Source organism: Dunckerocampus dactyliophorus, chromosome 2 (assembly GCF_027744805.1).
Source record: "Dunckerocampus dactyliophorus isolate RoL2022-P2 chromosome 2, RoL_Ddac_1.1, whole genome shotgun sequence".
In the NCBI taxonomy this organism is placed as follows: domain Eukaryota; kingdom Metazoa; phylum Chordata; class Actinopteri; order Syngnathiformes; family Syngnathidae; genus Dunckerocampus; species Dunckerocampus dactyliophorus.
Window position 1 is genome coordinate 29,148,997 of NC_072820.1, and position 18,334 is coordinate 29,167,330.

Sequence of the window (18,334 nt, forward strand, 5' to 3'; positions counted from 1 at the left end):
GACATTTTGATACAATTTTACATGAGCACTGATAAATATAGCAATGGTTTAATTTTATTTGAACATGCGTACAAGTTACAATGAATACATCACATAATACAATTCACAGTTCCACATGTCCAAAAGGAGTAGGAAGAAGCAAAGCTTATTTAATCCTACCCCTCATCCATTTTACATTTTTGGGTAGCAGGTTATTGTTTGCTTTATGCATCATTTTAGCTGTTTAAAAATGTACTAAATCAGATAATTTGAATATTTGTGATTTGTGAAATAGATAAGTAATGATCCTACATATATTTTATTCCAGTCTGATGTTCGCATTCTTGCGTTTGAATGCCTAGAATTTCAGCATAAACATTCATGATGGCTATGGTTTAAGTCTGCATATTAATTTAATACCAAATTGAAGGGGAAAGTTTAACAATCACGAAAAAGCAGCATCCCAAGTACAAAAATACAACCAACCAACAATAATGCCTAATTTTTGGGAGGAATCCCCACTCACAGTGACAGGTTTTCAACGCTGTGCCGTGCTGTGAGTGGAACACCAATATAAACAACATCTCCAAGATGAAACACTTTTAATGAACATAATGATCATCAAACTTACTTATTTGTTCATATGATGCACACAGAGCAATGAACAACTTCATGCTCCGTCTCCTTTCTGCTGTTCTCCTTGCGCCGTGAAGCGCTCAGTCGCACTCATAACCGTGAGTGTTAGGTGCCAATTGTTTTTCATTTTTATTCACGTACCTCCTATTACAATTGGTGTACCTCTGGGGGTATGCGTACAGCACTTTGGGAACCTAGGTCCTAGACAACAGCATTGACGCTGTTGGAAATAACAGCTACGGGCACCGATGGTGAGGGCCGAGCTGGGGGAGCTTTGTTTGGTGGAGGTGCGGCTGTGGCTGCTGTGGCTAAATCCTTTGCTGGGTCCTTGAGTGGCGATGCAGGAGTTCGCTCGCCCTTCTTCTCGTCTCTGGTGGCAGCACAGGATCTGATCCAGGCCCATTGTAACGCCTCAAAGCGTGGAGAAGGTTATCCGTCAGTCGACTCACTCGACCTCTGTTCAGAAGCGGGCCCTTTCCTTTAAACAGATCCTCTCTTTGCCAGAAGAGATTGAAATTCTCAATAAAGTGCAGTCCTCTGCACTCAAAGACTTTGGACAGCTATGTGTTCAACTGAAGCAGCCGGCTAAATTTGGTCATCCTGTCGATGCTTGGAAGATGAACATTGATGAACAATCGTATTGCCACTTTATCAAGACTCTCAAATAGTTCTTTACAGTCTTTTTTTAAGGTTTCAGACTGCTGCTTTCTGACATCCACTGCACCCACGTGAACAGTCAGATGGTTCACCCCTTGGTGTTTTGCCAGTTCCTCAGGTATCCGTTTTGTGATGAGACAGTAGCACTCGGATAGCTGGAAGTAGCTATTCTGTTTCACTTTATGTTAGATATTGCTCGTCTCCAAGCACCAGAGTATCGTTGACCTTGACACTTGGCACAGTTTTTCTCTCTGTCTGCCACTTTGTGCTGACTTCATGATGACTGTTAATGCACAGTGATTTTATAGTTTTCTCTCTGTGTGTTATACACAGTCACATTTGGCTCTACACATATTACACATAAAATGTCGGTAAGCACCACATTAACAGTTACCGACATGGACTTACAATTTGATATGGGGAAAAAAAAGGTCCTAACGAAGTCCTCGTCTTCAAAATCTAATTAAAAAAAAAACACTTAACGACGTCAGAAGATTTACCATGGCTTAAAAGAGAAGCAATGACATAGTTTCCATCTTGTGTGGCAGAATCTAGGTTCATACTGCCATGCCTATTATTTGGAACACGTCTGTGTAGGCTCTCAGTCGTACAGGAGTTGTCCAACGAGGGAAAGGCTTCTTGAGACGTCATCTGTACTTCTGTGAAGAAGGTGTCGGACGTTTCGCTTCAGTTCGCTGACGAAGCTCTTCGGATATTATTTATTTATTTATTATTATTTGGAACCTTAATTTGCACTCAAAAGGAAGTGAATGTTTCCATAATTTATTCTACTTAACTAGACAAGAGGTCAATCAAATATTATGGAGTATAGATTCATTCTATGGCTGGTTTGCATTAAGTGCATGTCTGAAATAATGTCTTTAACACAAAAAATACCATCTGGACCAAAATAAGTGGAGGAAAATGGATAGATGGGAGGGCGATCGATAATGGCAGGGAGCTTAGCAACTTTTTAGGGGGTGTTCAAGCCACCCTGAAATAGACCTAGTGATTTCCATGCTAAAATCCACTCTAACATCCATAGGTTACAATACTGATTTTAAATATAACAATTTTAATAGTAAACAACAGCAGCAGGAAGCCAAGAGCTCTGACGTCATGAGAGCGTCACAAGGCAAACATTATCTTGTGACGCGGTTAGCAAATATAGCCCCTCGCAGAGTAAACACGAATTAGTGTAATAAGACGCAAAACCCCGTCATGGCCAAATGATAAATTAGAGAAAACAGACACGGAAACAAGGTTAACGCGTTAAGAAACATGTTATTGGTGCTACGGCCAAGTCACTCGTAAGGACAAACATCCGGTTCTGACAGAGCTGCCTTCAAACTACAAGCCCACACGGTTTCGTTAAAACCGTTCAAATGTACATTCTACGAACGTTATGTGTCTAGAAATATGAATGACAAATTATTGATGTTTTTGTAAACGTTGTCATTGTGTTCTACATGTTTAGTATAAACACGCTGCTCACACTGGACCACTACAGCTTTATTGTGAAACGCGACTGTCACTTTATTTACGCTGTCACAATTTATTTACGCTTTGACAGTACTTAAACCACCGTGATATTATTCATTTTATTACTTAGTGTTTTTATGCCGTCTATTACTAATGTAACCAAAATCAAAATGGTAATCTCTTGAAATTTATTGTGACGGGTAACGAGGTGAACACCATGTGGGTCTTCGGTTACGGCTCCCTCATTTGGAAGGTGGATTTTTCTTATGAGGAAAAAAGAATTGGCTACATTAAAGGTTTCAGTCGTCGTTTTTGGCAGGGAAGCACCGACCACCGGGGAGTACCGGGAAAAGTAAGTCCACTAAACTAATGGGAGTGCTTTTGGTATGGGGGTGCAGGTCAGTAAACGTCACACAGTTCAAACAGACACGGTTCGTGTCCGTGTCAAGGACACTACACTTAAATAAACAAGCAAGTCAACCCGACATCCACTTCCGTAGTATGCCCTGCGCGGGGTTGGCCGCCATGATGGTGTGTGAGCATTGTAAACATGTTGATAATGACACTCGGCACACTGCTCAGCCATTAATTGCTCTAATAGACATTTGTCATATTGTCATTTTTCAAGTTACCCAAAAACAAAGGCAGGTATGTGTCATAAAAACGTTGTAGATTTATAACACTGTTGTAAATAAACAGGACAGTGGACAAGACTCGCAAAGTCAGTATAGTTAAAAGGTAATTTGTTTAAACAAATTATTTCTCTGGGTGATTAGTTGAATTAATGACAAGTCAGTGATGATGGTGATTTAGGCTATAGTCTATTAAATGTATTAACAATGCCATTACTGAAATAAATGTTGCATTGTGTCAATATTTCCGGTTAATTATCCATATAAGTATTATTATTTTGTATGTTGATTGGTAAGCGCAGGTAATACTGTAAGGAAGGAAGTCAAATGAAGGAAACATTTTCTTTCATACCGCTGCTCAGGTTTTTATTGGCATCGACATGTAGGTCATATTTCTGCAGTATAATGGATTTTTACACATTAATATATATTACTCTATTTTATAACCAGCTAAGAGCTAGTGAATACTTGCACACTATTGTCTGCCTAGCCCCGCTCACCTCTTTTGCTTACCATCATGGCGGACTTTCTGCTCCATGGCTAACTACACTCTGTTCTGTGTCATCAGCCATGTTTATGGTGGTACAGTTGTTGTTATGGAAGATACTTCAGTGTTGCTGGGAAATTACAGGGCTTTTTTGGGACCATTTATTGTATTTTCTATCAATATAGGTTTACAAAGTGGTTCCATATAGAATTTACAATTTACTTTTTCTCTTTACAGCCTGGCCGAGTTGTGACACTGGTGGAGGATCCTGAGGTAATAAAAACTACCGTGCACTGATATCAAAGTAGATCCATCCATTTTCTATACCGCTTGGCCTCACTAGATACAAACCTGGTTCTCCTGACTGTGACGGCTGACATGCTAACCACTAGGCCACCATTTGTATGGAGAAGGGACATTTTTGAGGGTGGTGGGAGCCTCTGGGCCCCTCACCACCTTCATTTGGCTCTGGAAATCCCCATCAATTAATGTGACGCTTATTTTCAGTATTGATGAAAAGGTCGGCAAATAAACTAACTCGACCATAGTAGGTGATTGTCATAGTTAGAGCATAGAATACCCGTTTACCTTCTGAATTTGTTTTTTAACATTATTAGAGTCCCATAGCTATGAAATATCACCCCCATATTCACCCCAAGAGGAAAACTGCACTTTTCTTGGAATTTTGTCCATCATCCATAGTCCTTATGTGAAACATGAACACGTATCTTTCTCTTTTCTGCGCGTTCTAAATATAAAAAAACAGCTAAAAAGAGACAGCTAATTCATCCATGTAATGGGACACACCTATTTCACCTACAAAGTCCGCTATTAAAACACCTCCAACATGGTTTTATGTACATGCTGTGACCATGTAGTAACAGGTACATTCATGAAAGATGTAGTAAATGTGTTCTGTGCTAGGGGAGCTGAGTGGGGGGCAGACCGGAAGTTACGTCGAGGGTTCAGAGTTGAGTTTTAGCTTGCCGTGGGTTACAGCCGCAGCAGTAGCTAGTGTTAGGGATTATTGTGTCTGTTGTGAGATCATTCATGTTCAGCCGATCAAGTCTGGCGCTTGTGTCTAAAGTGCATTGGGTTGTGTGAGAAATTTCAAGTCACTCTGAAGTCAATCTGGCAACACAGTAGCAATGTTTTGACACATTGTGCAGCGCTTCGATTACTGTAGAGAAATAACTATTTAACATTCAACATTGTACTAAAAGCAGAATAAAAAAAAGCCATGAATCCTCACGTTTGGCTCAATATTTTAACAGCTAATGACTTTACAACCACATGTGCGTGTGCGCGACCTTTATGACACCTATTTCCCTTCACCTTTAATGCAATAACATAAAAATTACTGAAACAATGCCCCATTATGCAGCCATAAAACTACCGCCTGACAATCATAATTGTTTTTACTACCTTGTCATCTGTCACCATGTCGGCCGTACTAATTAAGAGTAAGCTTGGAGGGAAGACAATCCCAAGGAATTCAAAGTGCCTCAAGAGGAAACTAGGAATATACAGTTGTATCCAAAGGTCAAAAGCGTGCGTGCACAAACACACGCGAAACAAAGATATGCATCTCCCTCAGCTGAAACAAAAGCCAGGATGACACCTCATATGGCGACCTTGGATGGCAGATAATTTTTCGCTCAGTTGTCAGAGAGGTGATAAAGAAATATGCATTGAGAGGCAAGCGATGCATATCTGCTAACACTACGGCGCACTGCTGGAAGGAAGACGTGAAGGGTACAATTACTTAAAAGCCATTAAGGCTTCGAATCAGATGACGATTTGGTTTATATGATGGACATGTTATCTACGGTAAACAGAACTATTTGCAAATAAACATCAGCATGGTCTCACAGCCATGCAGCAAGTGCTAACCTGAATGTACATTTTCTGTAGTGACTGTAAGGGAGATTTGTGCAAATTTTTCAAAAATATCTATAATGGTTTGGGATAATCCATCTCTGAATGTTCTGAACTCCTGTTTCCATGCCAGTGTCATACTGTACAGAGCAATACTGTACGTAGGTCCGAGCAAACTGGAATGACTCAACAGCGCCTCTGCTGGCTGCAGTCCAGACACCATTGCTTGAGACACAATTTCACCCAATTGACGAAGTTCTTAACAATCAATGAAATCAATTATTCTGCCCATCCCTGGCTTGTACAAAAAAGAGGAAACGGTTAATTCCCCCTCCAAAGACAAAAACAAATGGCTACTGTGAGGTTGCACACGCCATTGTGCATAAGTAGCTATTCTCTGTTAACCAATCAACAGTGCCGTGTGTCACTCCACCCATTAACCAGCATTTGTACAAGGCCTAGTATTCTCTGCAGTTGAGTGAATAAACACTACTACAGTTCACGTGCTTTCATATTTCTGTCTTCACTGGCTTTTTTCATATTTTTTTTTAGGGCTGTGTTTGGGGCGTGGCCTACAAGCTCCCCACGGGCCGCGAGCAGGAAGTGAAGCGCCACCTCGACCACCGGGAAAAGGGTGGCTACCGAGTCATGGCCGTGACCTTTCACCCCAGACAAGACGACGACCGCACCCCAGGCCAGACGCTGCTCTACATTGGCTCGCGGGACAACCCCGACTACCTGGGTCCCGCCCCTCTGGAGGAGATCGCCAACCAGATCGTCAGCTCCACGGGGCCGAGCGGCCAGAACACGGAGTATCTGTTCCAGCTGGCCGACGCCGTGAGGAGCATCCTGCCCGAGGATAAAGACGCGCATCTGTTCGCTCTGGAGAAGCTTGTACGCAAGAGACTGCAGGACAGTTGCACCGTTAAATAAGAAAAATAATCCCCATTGTGACGATGTCATACACAATCTCAGGGTTTTCAATGTCTCTCAACCACACAGCAATAGACACTTGTTCTCTTTGGAAGGAAGCAGCATGGTGCTACACAACACATCCTTGCTCACATTGGAGGCAACACAAACTCTTTTGTACATAAAACAGGGTAACGAGGCGCAAAAGACAACAAGGAAGAAATATGGTGTCTTAACACACACAAGTACCCCTTTGAAAAATGGAACAACATAACCGACACAGGAAGTAAACTGACTTAACACAGGAAGAGAAGTTTACAGAAAATATAACAAGAAAGCTAGACTGACTTCCTGATTTAAAAACACAAGAGAGGCCATTTTTGATACTTTTAGCTAGCAGGCTACTTCCTGGTTCGCAGTGGATGATGTAAGACTTTCCAAATGGTTCCATTGTGACTCAAAACTGCAAATAAATAAAAAATCTAAAGTGACAAAGTACAGATTAAAAGAAAATCTCTCAAGCTGCTGTGCCTCCCCTACCACATGCGTTAAAGAACTGTGAAAACGACCTTTTTAAATAAAATAGTCCAACAACGTTTTACTTGTAACCTAGTCAGACAAATTTTAGTGCAACAAAAGTTTTAGGAGTGCCTTAAATTCCATCCATTTTCTACACAGGACCGCATGTTCTCATTTGGGTGCCAGCTGACGTGTCAGCGAGGGTGGGGTACACCCTGGACCGGTCACACATCACAAGGCACATATAAACAACCATTCACATTTATGGACAATTTAGAGTTTCCAATGAACCAAGCATGCATATTTTGGCGATGTTGGAGGAAGCCGGAGTACCTGGTGAAAATCCACACATACAGTATATGGGGAAAATAAAACAGGAAGACCCTTTCGCGTTTTCAGTCTCAGAATGCTATTGGGTCATATATCTGTATATAAGGCCCACGCCTCAGGTCAAGAAGTCACACAACCTCCAGATTTTTGAGACAGCATCATCCCCTCGATTTACTGGACTGGATTTATCTATCTGTAAGTACGTAAGTAGAATGCTTTAAGTATTTTTTGTGTGTTTATTACAGTGTCTAGAACATTGCCATATGTAGTCATTGTGGAAAATGTGCGTTACATCTTATAGTCTGAGCTTGTTTTGTAATTGTTGCATTACAACGTAGGGTGAATGTCATAATCAAAACAACCGTGTCTTGAGAGGAACTAGATAACTTTACATATATGCAGTATATATTTCAGTGTATATTTACTATATATTATATACTTTAACTTTACATTACACATGATCTCCACATTCTCACCTTATCCATCCATCCATTTTCTATACCGCTTCTCCTCATTAGGGTCGCGGGGGTAGGCTGGAGCCTATCCCAGCTGACTTTGGGCGACAGGTGGGGTGCACCCTGGACTGGTGGCCAGCCAATGGCAGGGCACATATAGACAAACAACCATTCACACCCACATTGGATTGGTTTCAGCATGTTTAATAAAAATTAAATGCAAAGAATATTAACGTTTTCTGTGTGTGACCAACATTTTTCTACAGAGGGCAGCATATGGAAAAAGTTCATTTTGTGCATTAAAAATCCCAAAAGCAATCCAATGTATGTCAATATATGCTACGCTATCGCACGAAAACATCAATTTTAGCTTTGAAAATGATCAATACTGCATCTCTATTAATTTTATGTTCATAATATGCAGATGGTCTCAAAAAAAGAGCTATTACATTTTAGGGTCAAGGATGACATGACAAGATAAAAAGCACTGTAGCACTAAAGCAGGGGTCACCAACGTGGTGCCCGCGGGCACCAGGTAGCCCCCCACGACCACATGAGGTGCCCGCAAGCCTGCTTTTCATTAATGTTTTCAGTTAATAATGTGAGAACACTAGAAAAAAATGTATTCTGAAATATAAAATGTGAGTTGTGGACACCAACATTTTATGAATGTTTTAGTAAAACAAGCATATTTGATCTGTTTGGGTTGAAATAAGGTATGAAAATCATTTCTACAAAAACGAGTAGCTCGTGGCCATTTTCATTTTCTAAAAGTAGCTCTCACAAGAAAAAACGTTGGTGACCCCTGCACTAAAGCATGTATGCCATTTTTACTATAAAACATTTATAATCATAATAAATAGCCAATATGTGATAAACATAGATTGCACATCAATACAGTCACACATTGGATAATATATGAGATAATCCATATTACGTAATTAAAAGATCCAAAGCACAAACTATGTAAATCACATTGTTAGAGATAATGATGCATTTTTATAAAAACAAAAGTAACTATGCATGTTTATTCATACTATTGCACCATCCTGTATATTCTATGTATACACACTGTATTTACAACCACAGTCAGAAATATGATACAACTACATTAACTACACTTGTTTTTTTCTATTGATGAAGACAATCTAAACCAAGTACGTCACATGTGAAACCAGTTTGCCCAGGAAGCTGTTCTTCTCGTGGCTAGAAGGCCAATGCTGAATCATCATCTTCTCACAGCCACGCTCCCGGTCGCTGTCACGTTACCAAAATCTCACTGCAGCAGATTGCGCAAACAAACCCGCCCGTTCCCTGCGTTCCAATGTAAGTTGGGCCCTTCAGGCGTAGTAGCACGGCGACACCAGCAAGTCTGTGAGCACTAGCAGCTGGTCGTCGGTGAAGCGCTGGCGGTGCTCCTGCCAGTTGTCATGGTGAGTGCGCCTGAACTCCGACAAGGTCTTCTTCACCGTCATCTTGGAGAACAAAACCACACATTCTCACATTGGAGGAATCCATGCACGACAAAACACACAAGTTTTGGGACATCATTCCCGCGACAGAATGGGAGAAAATGTTGTCCACCTCCGCCCTTTTTGCAGCTCCCCAGGGGTGATGTTCTGACAAGTGTCCATTTATGAGGTCAGACGGTCCTAGAGGTGTTTTATTGATGGTGCTCTTCCACACTAAATTCATCCAAGCATGCCTTTAAGGCAGTGCTTCTCAATGCTTCTCTTATATTGGGGGGGCGCGAGAGGCAGAGGGGACTACACATAAAATTTCTTGTTGAGGTTGACAGGTCTGTCAGGGTCGTCATTCATGCTTGTACAATGCAAGTGCCAGCAACTCATACCGCGGTTAGTACAGATCCATAAATAAATATCAGGTTCTCAATAGTATTTCAAATTGGGGGGGCATGAAAAAGCAGCACCCCTGCCTTCTCCAAAGTGATTCCACAAAGTTGGAACGCATACAAATTGTCGGAAATTTCTTGCTAAGACAAAGAATGAATGTTCGAGGGGCACTTTGATACATTTTGTACATTAAAAATGCTAAAAGCAATCCAATGTGGGTCAATATATGCCAATCAGTGCAGTATAATAATATACTGTATCTCAGTAGCAATAAATTAATTTAATTTTACAATATGCCAAGTGATAGGCCTGTCACGATAATTCACAAATCGATTAATTGAACGATTAAAAAAAACAAAAACAAAGTCGATTATTTTGCCGGCCTCGATAAATTGACGTGCATGGATGCGTGTTTGTTTTCGTCGTCTCTCTGTTCCACACAGGCTAGATAACACGAGGGTTCACTCTGCATGTGTCTGTGCACCTTGGTTCTATAGTGGAATGAATGGAAAGAGTGAGCTCTCCTGTCAGCCTCTTGGTCCCAGTATGTGGAGGCGGGGCTACTGGTGAGTGGAGACACACACACACACACACACACACACATGTTGTTTAATTTATTTAAAAGCTCTTGAGATTCCAATTACAGTGTAAAGCGCAATCCAGGCTTGAGCCCTAAATAGGCCTCACACACGTCTTAAATGCATTTGAAATTGTAAAATGTATAGGTACTCACCACTAATAAATGATAATGTAAGATGATCGCTAGAACAGATGGAATCAGAGGCACAGTCGAGCCTTTTGTCTGGTCATCAGACTAGCGCTACAACCAAATTATTATCGACTTCAGTAAATGAGACTATTTTCAGATTTTTTTTTAATTAAAAAACTGTTATTACATTTTTTTAAATATAAAAGTATATTCATATTTTCCTACATGATATATATTAATATATTATCATTACATTTAAATTAAAAAATATATATATATACAATCTATAAATGGATATAATTAACAAACTAAGTATTAATTTTTAGACGAAAAATCTGCAAATTTGCAGTCGCAACTGCTGTACTACGAATATGCGGGGATCCATTATACACACAATCACCAGCCTCAACATTAGGTACACCTGCACTATGCCTACAAAGATAATGCTCATGCCGTCTGTGTATTGTTGTGGTTGTAATTTGCAGTTGAGTACAGATGCACTGACAGCTAAGTATTCTCTCCCATATAAAGTGTTAATATGACTTTGACAGCTCAGTTGTCTTTCGAGCAATCTTTTCAGCAAAGCCTTTCTGTCCGTGTGCACATTGATTAAAACCTAACAAGCACACTGCTAATTTATTGATACAAAAAGGGCCACATACAAGCCCCCCCAAATTATTTAAAGTGCGAGCAAGGGGCTGGCGTGAAAGCAGCCGAGGACACAAAAGCAGGATCCCAATCACAGAGGGTGTAGTGATGAGTTATGGATGGCCCACATTCATTTTAAATGAGCAGCTTCACGACAGATGCTTAACATGGAGGCTTTCTTATTAGCTCGCCTTTTTAAATGGACTTGTTAATTAAAATCTCCTCAATCGTCTTGTTTTCCTTTCTCATCTTTGACTTTGCAGCTGAACAAGCAGTGAATGATCACCTCTGGCTCCCCGCCGCGCTCATCTATTATTCACACTCATTGATCACATTGTGTATGTTTGCTTGAGGCACTATTTTCTCCTCAAGCGCACAATGAAATGATTCTCTCCCTGTCTCTCGCGCTATGCTGTGACGAGTACCTCGATGGGCTGTGGGTCGTTGAGGTGGTCGCTCAGGTCCATGAGTATCTGTGGCATCCAGATCGGGACGTCGTAAGGGCTGGATAAGATGCACGCACTCAGGCCCAGCACTCCAGCATGACGCCGCACCAAATCTACATCAGCACAAAACACACAAACTCCTTAATATTCGTACATTATAGCGATCTAGTTTATCTTATTTATTATGTATTGTGTAAAAGTAAGACATGAATAACATCAAATTAAAAGCACAAAATGAATGTCGACCCACCACCAGTTCAAATTATTACATGGCTGTTTGACGTGTGTAGTAAAAGGCAGTGTGCTAGCATGAATTAACTTGAGACAAATGTGCACATTAGCACTCAATAAGTCATCAAAACTTACCTTTATGCATTCCTACATAGTATCAGCATTTGACACCAAATATGAGGTGAAAGAAAAATGGTAAAAATACAGTAGTAGTCTATCTGTGCGGCATGAGATAAAGTTAGCACACGCACAATGGACATGCATCAAGTGACACGGATGTAACAGAGAGAATCCGGCCACTTTTCAAAATAAAATATAAAAAAATGAAATCAATTATTTTTTCTTTCTGTGCGGCCCGGTATTGGGCCGCGCACCAGGGGTTGGGGACCACTGGTATAGAAGATGGCTGGATGGATATTGCCAAGAGACAGTTCAGTAAATATATGTATTGTTTACTAATACTGTAAATAATAACAGTAAATCATACACATTGTTATATTTGATTTAAATTAATACTTAATTTCAGAGAAAAATAATACTTATTAAAATTATTAGTTTAAATGACTAACTGTAGAAGACCTACTGAGTTTCATTTATTGATTCATCATTTTGAATAATGAAATGTCTTTAACAATTATAAATTCAAATTATTATTGTTTTTTTCTTTATTTACATACAAATAGCAAACCACAAAAACAACTTAATCAAAAGTTGATTCCATTCCATTCTATTTTCTTCCGCTTATCCAGGTCCGGGTCGCGGGGGCAGCAGTCTTAGTAGGGAAGCCCAGACTTCCCGGTCCCCGACTACCTCCTCCAGCTTCACCGGGAGGACACCAAGGCGTTCCCAGGCCAGCTGTGAGACATAATCCCTCCAGCGTGTCCTAGGTCATCCCTGGGGCCTTCTCCCGGTTGGGCATGCCCGAAACACCTCACTGGGGAGGCGTCCGGGAGGCATCCGGACTAGATGCCCAAGCCACCTCAGCTGGCTCATCTTGATGTGAAGGAGCAGCGGCTCTACTCTGAGCTCCTCCCAGATGACCGAGCTCCTCACCCTATCTCTTAGGGTGAGTCCCGCTACCCTACGAAGAAAACTCATTTCAGCCACTTGTATCCGCGATTCGTTCTTTCGGTCATGACCCAAAGCTCATGACCATAGGTGAGGGTGGGAACATAGATCGAACGGTAAATTGAGAGCTTTGCCTTCCAGCTCAGCTCTCTCTTCACCACGACGGTCCGGTACAGTGACCGCATTACTGCAGACGCTGCGCCGATCCGCCTGTCGACCTCACGCTCCAACCTTCCTTCACTCGTGAACAAGACCCCGAGATACTTTAACTCCTCCACCTGGGGCAGCACCTCATTCCCAACCCGGAGGGAGCAATCCACCCTTTTCCGACTGAGAACCATGGCCTCAGATTTGGAGGTGCTGAGTCTCATCCCAGAAGCTTCACACTCAGATGCAAACCGTCCCAGTAAACGCTGCAGGTCACAGTCCGATGAGGCCATCAGGACCACGTCGTCCGCAAATAGCAGAGACAAGATCCTAAGGCCCCCGAACTGGACTCCCTCGACACCTTGGCTGCGCCTAGAAATTCTGTCCATGAAAATTATGAACAGAATCGGTGACAAAGGGCAGCCTTGGCGGAGGCCAACGTTCACCAGAAACAGGCTTGACTTACTGCTGGCAATGCAAACCAGGCTCCTGCTCCGATTGTACAAGGACCAAATGGCACGTAGTAGCACGCCAACAATCCCATACTCCCGGAGCATCCCCCACAGGACACCGCGAGGGGCATGGTCAAATGCCTTTTCCAGGTCCACAAAGCATGTAGACCGGTTGGGCAAACTCCCAAGTACCCTCCAGTACCCTTGCAAGGGTGTAGAGCTGGTCCAGTGTTCCGCTACCAGGACAAAAACCACATTGCACCTCCTGTAGCCGAGGTTCGACTAACGGTCGTACCCTTCTCTCCAGCACCCTGGAATAGACTTTCCCAGGGAGGCTGAGGAGTGTGATCCCCCTGTAGTTGGAATGCACCCTCCGGTCACCCTTCTTGAAAAGGGGGACCACCACCCCAGTCTGCCAATCCAGAGGTACTGTTCCCAACTTCCATGCAATGTTGAAGAGACATGTCAGCCAAGACAGTCCCTCAACATCCAGAGCCTTAAGAAATTCAGGGCGAAACTCGTCCACCCCCGGAGCTCTGCCACAAAAGTTGATATTTTATTAATAATTCTTAAGAAATAGAAATATCAGTTAATCATGAACAATGAAATATCATTATGTACTGAATAATAAAATATTGATAATACACTACTGTAAATGATAATGAATACTTTAGTGTTCTATCAACTATAAATATTGTTTCATCATAAATAACACAGGTCTACAAAATTTGACAAAGTTGCAGAAACAAGATTGAAAACCATGCCTTTTAGCACTGATTAAAAAAAAAATGACTTTGGCCTTGTCGTAACGCGGCAAATTCTTTCGGAAATTTGATCTTTTTTTTTTTTAACTGTTGCATGCTGAAATGCATAAATTAATATGAAGTTGTGAAGACAAAAGCAGGTACTAAGTAATGCATATGGCATAAATTAAAGGGGACCTATTATGCTTTTCCTCTTTTCTGATCTATAAATGTTGCTACAATGTTGTATTCTTGTGTTAAACGATGCCAACGTTGCCAAAACTCAATACAAAGGCCGGAAAATTAGTATAATAGGTCCCCTTTAAGCACAGAAGAAGAAATAAAGTTACTTACAATATAATGTTATGGTAACAGCTTCATTGCTTTTATATTGATGGGAGTGTTCAGCATCCAGCAGTAGTCTGCTATCATCCTGTCATCCATCTTCCCTGATACTTTTTTCTATCACTTTTATGTCTTGGTGAAATCTTGCCTTGACAAGTGACAAGTGCACTAAGGCTGCCAAGAGAAGTGAAGCTCAACAAGATAGAATACCACTCCTGCTTCTAGTGAAATGAACCAGTGAACCAATGCAAACTGAGCAGTTTCAGCAAGAATCTGGCTTCCACAGCTGCAAATCTAGCCTACAAAAGGCAGATCAGAAATTGCTTTGCTTTTAGTTTATGATATATGCCATTTTTAAGATTTTTAGGGGACTGAGCATAACATTACCAAAAATGAAGGCTGATAAGAAAAAAACAGACATCAGATTCAAAATTGGTGACCCAAAATAAGCCGCCAAGGGGAGATAGTTTCTTTTTTGTTGCAAAAATTGTGTAGACTAGTGAAATCAGTTATAAAATAATGCTAATGCACTACAAATAAAAATCTAAATATATAACCTACCAAATATATATATTTTTTTATTTAGAACATTATTTTTTGTAGAATGGTAAAGTGACAAAATCTTGATTTTTATTTAATTATTTATTATTATTATTATGGGCCCCACGGTGGCCACACAGTCAGGAGATTGGGAAGATTGGGTTCGATTCTCCCTTGGGCATTTCTGTGTGGAGTTTGCATGTTCTCCCCGTGTGTGTGTGTGGGTTTTCTCCGGGTACTCCGGTTTCCTCCCACATTCCAAAAACATGCATGTTAGGTTCACTGGAGACTCTAAATTGTCCATAGGTATGAATGTGAGTGTGAATGGTTGTTTGTCTATATGTGCCCTGCCATTGGCTGACGACCAGTCCAGGGTGTACCCCGCCTCTCGCCTGAAGTAAGCTGGGATAAGTGCTAGCATATCAGCGACCCTAGTGAGGATAAGCAGCATAGAAGATGGATGGATGGATGGATGATTATTTTTCATTTAATTTAGTTTTTAATTGACTATTTTTGTTTTAATTGGTAATGTAAATGCAATGTGGTTTTCATTCCGGTTGTGGAACACTGGACCAGCTCCACACCCTTGCGAGGGTACATGGGAGTTTCCCCAACTGGTCTCCATGTGCTTTGTAGACTTGGAAAAGGCCATCGACCGTGTCCCTCGTGGTGTCCTTTGGGGAGTCCTTTGGGATTGGTGGCGCCCTACTACGTGCCATTTGGTCCTTGTACAACCGAAGCAGGAGCCTTGTTTGCATTGCCAGCAGTAAGTCGAGCCTGTTTCCGGTGAACGTTGGCCTCAGCTCAGGCTGCCCTATGTCACCGATTCTGTTCATAACTTTCATGGACAGATTTTCTAGGCGCAGCCAAGGCGTTGAGAGGGTCCACTTTGGGAGCCTAGGACAGACCAAGGACATGCTGGAGGGATTATGTCTCAAAGCTGGCCTGGGAACGCCTTGGTGTCCTCCTGGTGGAAGTGGAAGAGGTGGCTGGGGAACGGAAAGTCTGGACTTCCCTACTGAGACTGCTTCCCCCGTGTCCTGGACCCCGGAGAAGTGGAAGAAAATGGAATGGAATGATAATGTAAATCCTAGCTTCCCAAAGTGGGGTACGCCAATTGTAATAGGGAGTGTGTGAATAAAAATTTAAAACAATTAGCACCTAACACTCAAGTGTGCCTGAACGCCTCACGGCGCAATGGATAACGGAGCAGAAAGCAGGAAGGAGAGAGAGCACACAATGTTGTTCATTGCTCTGTGTGCATCATATGAACAAATAGGTAAATTTGATGATTATTTTGTGCATTAATAGTGTTTAATCGCAAAGATTTTATTGATATTGGTGTTCCAATGCCCGCAGAGGATTGCAGAGGTGACAAACTGTCACTGTGAGTGGGGCTTTATCATTGGTTGTATATATTTTTGTACTTCAGATACTGTACTTCTTTATTGTGATTGTTAAACTTTCCCCTCAATTTGATAATAAATTATTATGCAGATTTAAACCACAGCCATCATCAGTGGACAAAAAAAAAGCAATGCTCAATTTCAAGTCATTCAAACGGAAGAATGCCAACATCAGACTGGAATAAAAGATATGCACTGTAGGATGATTACTTATCTATTTATCAGTGCTCATGTGCAACTTTATCAAAATGTAACCATGCACAATACACATTTTGACCCAGAATTACTTTAAATTTAAATAACCAATGAACTATGTTGAATATTTGTGAAACATATGTTGGATGATTACTTATTTATTAGTGCTCATGTGAAACGTTATCCAAAATGTAACCATGCAAAATACGCAAATTTGACCTGAAATTACTATAAAATTAATACCAATTCATAATGCCGCATTTAGAGAACATACAAACCCTTTATTTTTAAAATCACAGATACTAAAATTTGCTGATTTAGTGAATTTTCAAACAGCTAAAATAATGCATAAAGTTAACAATAACTTGTTACCTAAAAACGTCATACAGTATTTCTCTATAAGAGAGGAGAAATGATTCATGAGATGTATTCCATTGTAATCTTCCTGTTCAAATAAACCTAAACAAAGCAAATATGATCTTGAGGAAAATTAAACCTAAAACATTTATATGCGAGAACAACGCTGAAAACCCTCAGCATTTCCGTGTGTGCAATTAAATTATGGAACGGATTGAGTAAGGAACTCAAACAATGTACAGAGATGAGCAAATTAAAAAAACAATACAAGCAGTTGATGTTTGCTAAATACAAGGAGGAAGAGTCTTGATTATTACAATGATTGTTCTGTCATGCTTGTTTTTATTTTTTATTATTTATTTATTTATTATTACACTGAATGCAGGAAGTGAATAATACTGTAGAAGATGTGGAATGGATGGGGGGTAGGATTAAATTAGCTTTGCTTCTTCCTACTCCTTTTGGACATGTGGAACTGTGAAATGATTCATCAGATGTATTCCACTGTAACTTGCATGCATGTTCAAATAAAATTAAACCAAACCAAACCAATTAATTGTGTTCAATATTTCAAGTTAATTAATATCAAAAGATGTGTTTTTTAAGTGTTCAGTATGTGGCTTCAGGTGAAATGTCTGAAGGGGTACACCACTGGAAAAAGTTTGGGAACCACTGATGTAAATGATTCAAATACAGTGAAGTAGGGCATGTGTCATGTGATGTCCTCACTTAGCATGTATTTGTGTGTACCTGTAGAAGCCAGCTCGCCTCTGGCCTTGGGGAGGCGTGTCTGACTCAGCGTCTGGAGTTGTGTCTGCAGACTGCAGTCCAGAGGGAAGAACTGGCACTGCAGCAAACCACTCAGGGTGGTGCCTGCCATGTCCCTCACCTAAGATGGGGAGGCAAAAAAAAAAAAAAAAAAAAGAGGCTACAAATGATGCAAAAGATGCAGTGGCCAGCTATGAACAATTTATTGAAAAAAAGAGCGCAAGGAGGAAGCTGGGGACATGCCATGGGGGATGAACATCCACTCACTTCCTGCATCACTTTGCATAAATTATGAAGTGGAGTGACAGCTTAACACTTTCTCCTGATGTTCACTTTACAATCAAAGTGTGGCACGTGGCCCTTTTGCTGCCTGTAGCTTGGTTTTTATTTTTTAAAATAACATTTAAGGACACACAAACCCACATTAGAAGACGAGGACGGGTGGTAGGGTGAACAACA

General features: G+C 41.0%; 2 protein-coding genes across 3 annotated transcripts in view; one reads left to right on the forward strand and one right to left on the reverse strand.

The window, feature by feature from the left end:
* Positions 1-2,815: 2,815 nt before the first annotated feature.
* chac2 (ChaC, cation transport regulator homolog 2 (E. coli)) lies at positions 2,816-8,243 on the forward strand. 2 transcript variants are annotated; one of them, XR_008566629.1, is made up of 4 exons: positions 2,816-3,106; positions 4,111-4,146; positions 6,304-7,715; positions 8,031-8,241. XR_008566629.1 is itself a non-coding variant. In XM_054758279.1 (3 exons), the coding sequence occupies exons 1-3, from the start codon at positions 2,972-2,974 to the stop codon at positions 6,682-6,684; spliced, it is 552 nt and encodes a 183-aa protein (XP_054614254.1). In that variant the 5' UTR covers positions 2,909-2,971; the 3' UTR covers positions 6,685-8,243. The 2 variants fall into 2 exon arrangements, 1 of the variants encoding a protein (XP_054614254.1); XM_054758279.1 differs by having other exon boundaries at positions 2,909-3,106; positions 6,304-8,243.
* Positions 7,737-18,334, reverse strand: part of psme4b (proteasome activator subunit 4b) — a 47,408-nt gene continuing 36,810 nt past the window's right edge. Inside the window, exons 45-47 of the mRNA XM_054758195.1 lie at positions 17,858-17,996; positions 11,603-11,736; positions 7,737-9,442 (exon numbers count right to left, since the gene is read on the reverse strand). Of these exons, the coding sequence (XP_054614170.1) occupies positions 9,308-9,442; positions 11,603-11,736; positions 17,858-17,996 (408 nt within the window). The 3' untranslated portion in view covers positions 7,737-9,307. The remainder of the gene's footprint in view (positions 9,443-11,602; positions 11,737-17,857; positions 17,997-18,334) is intronic.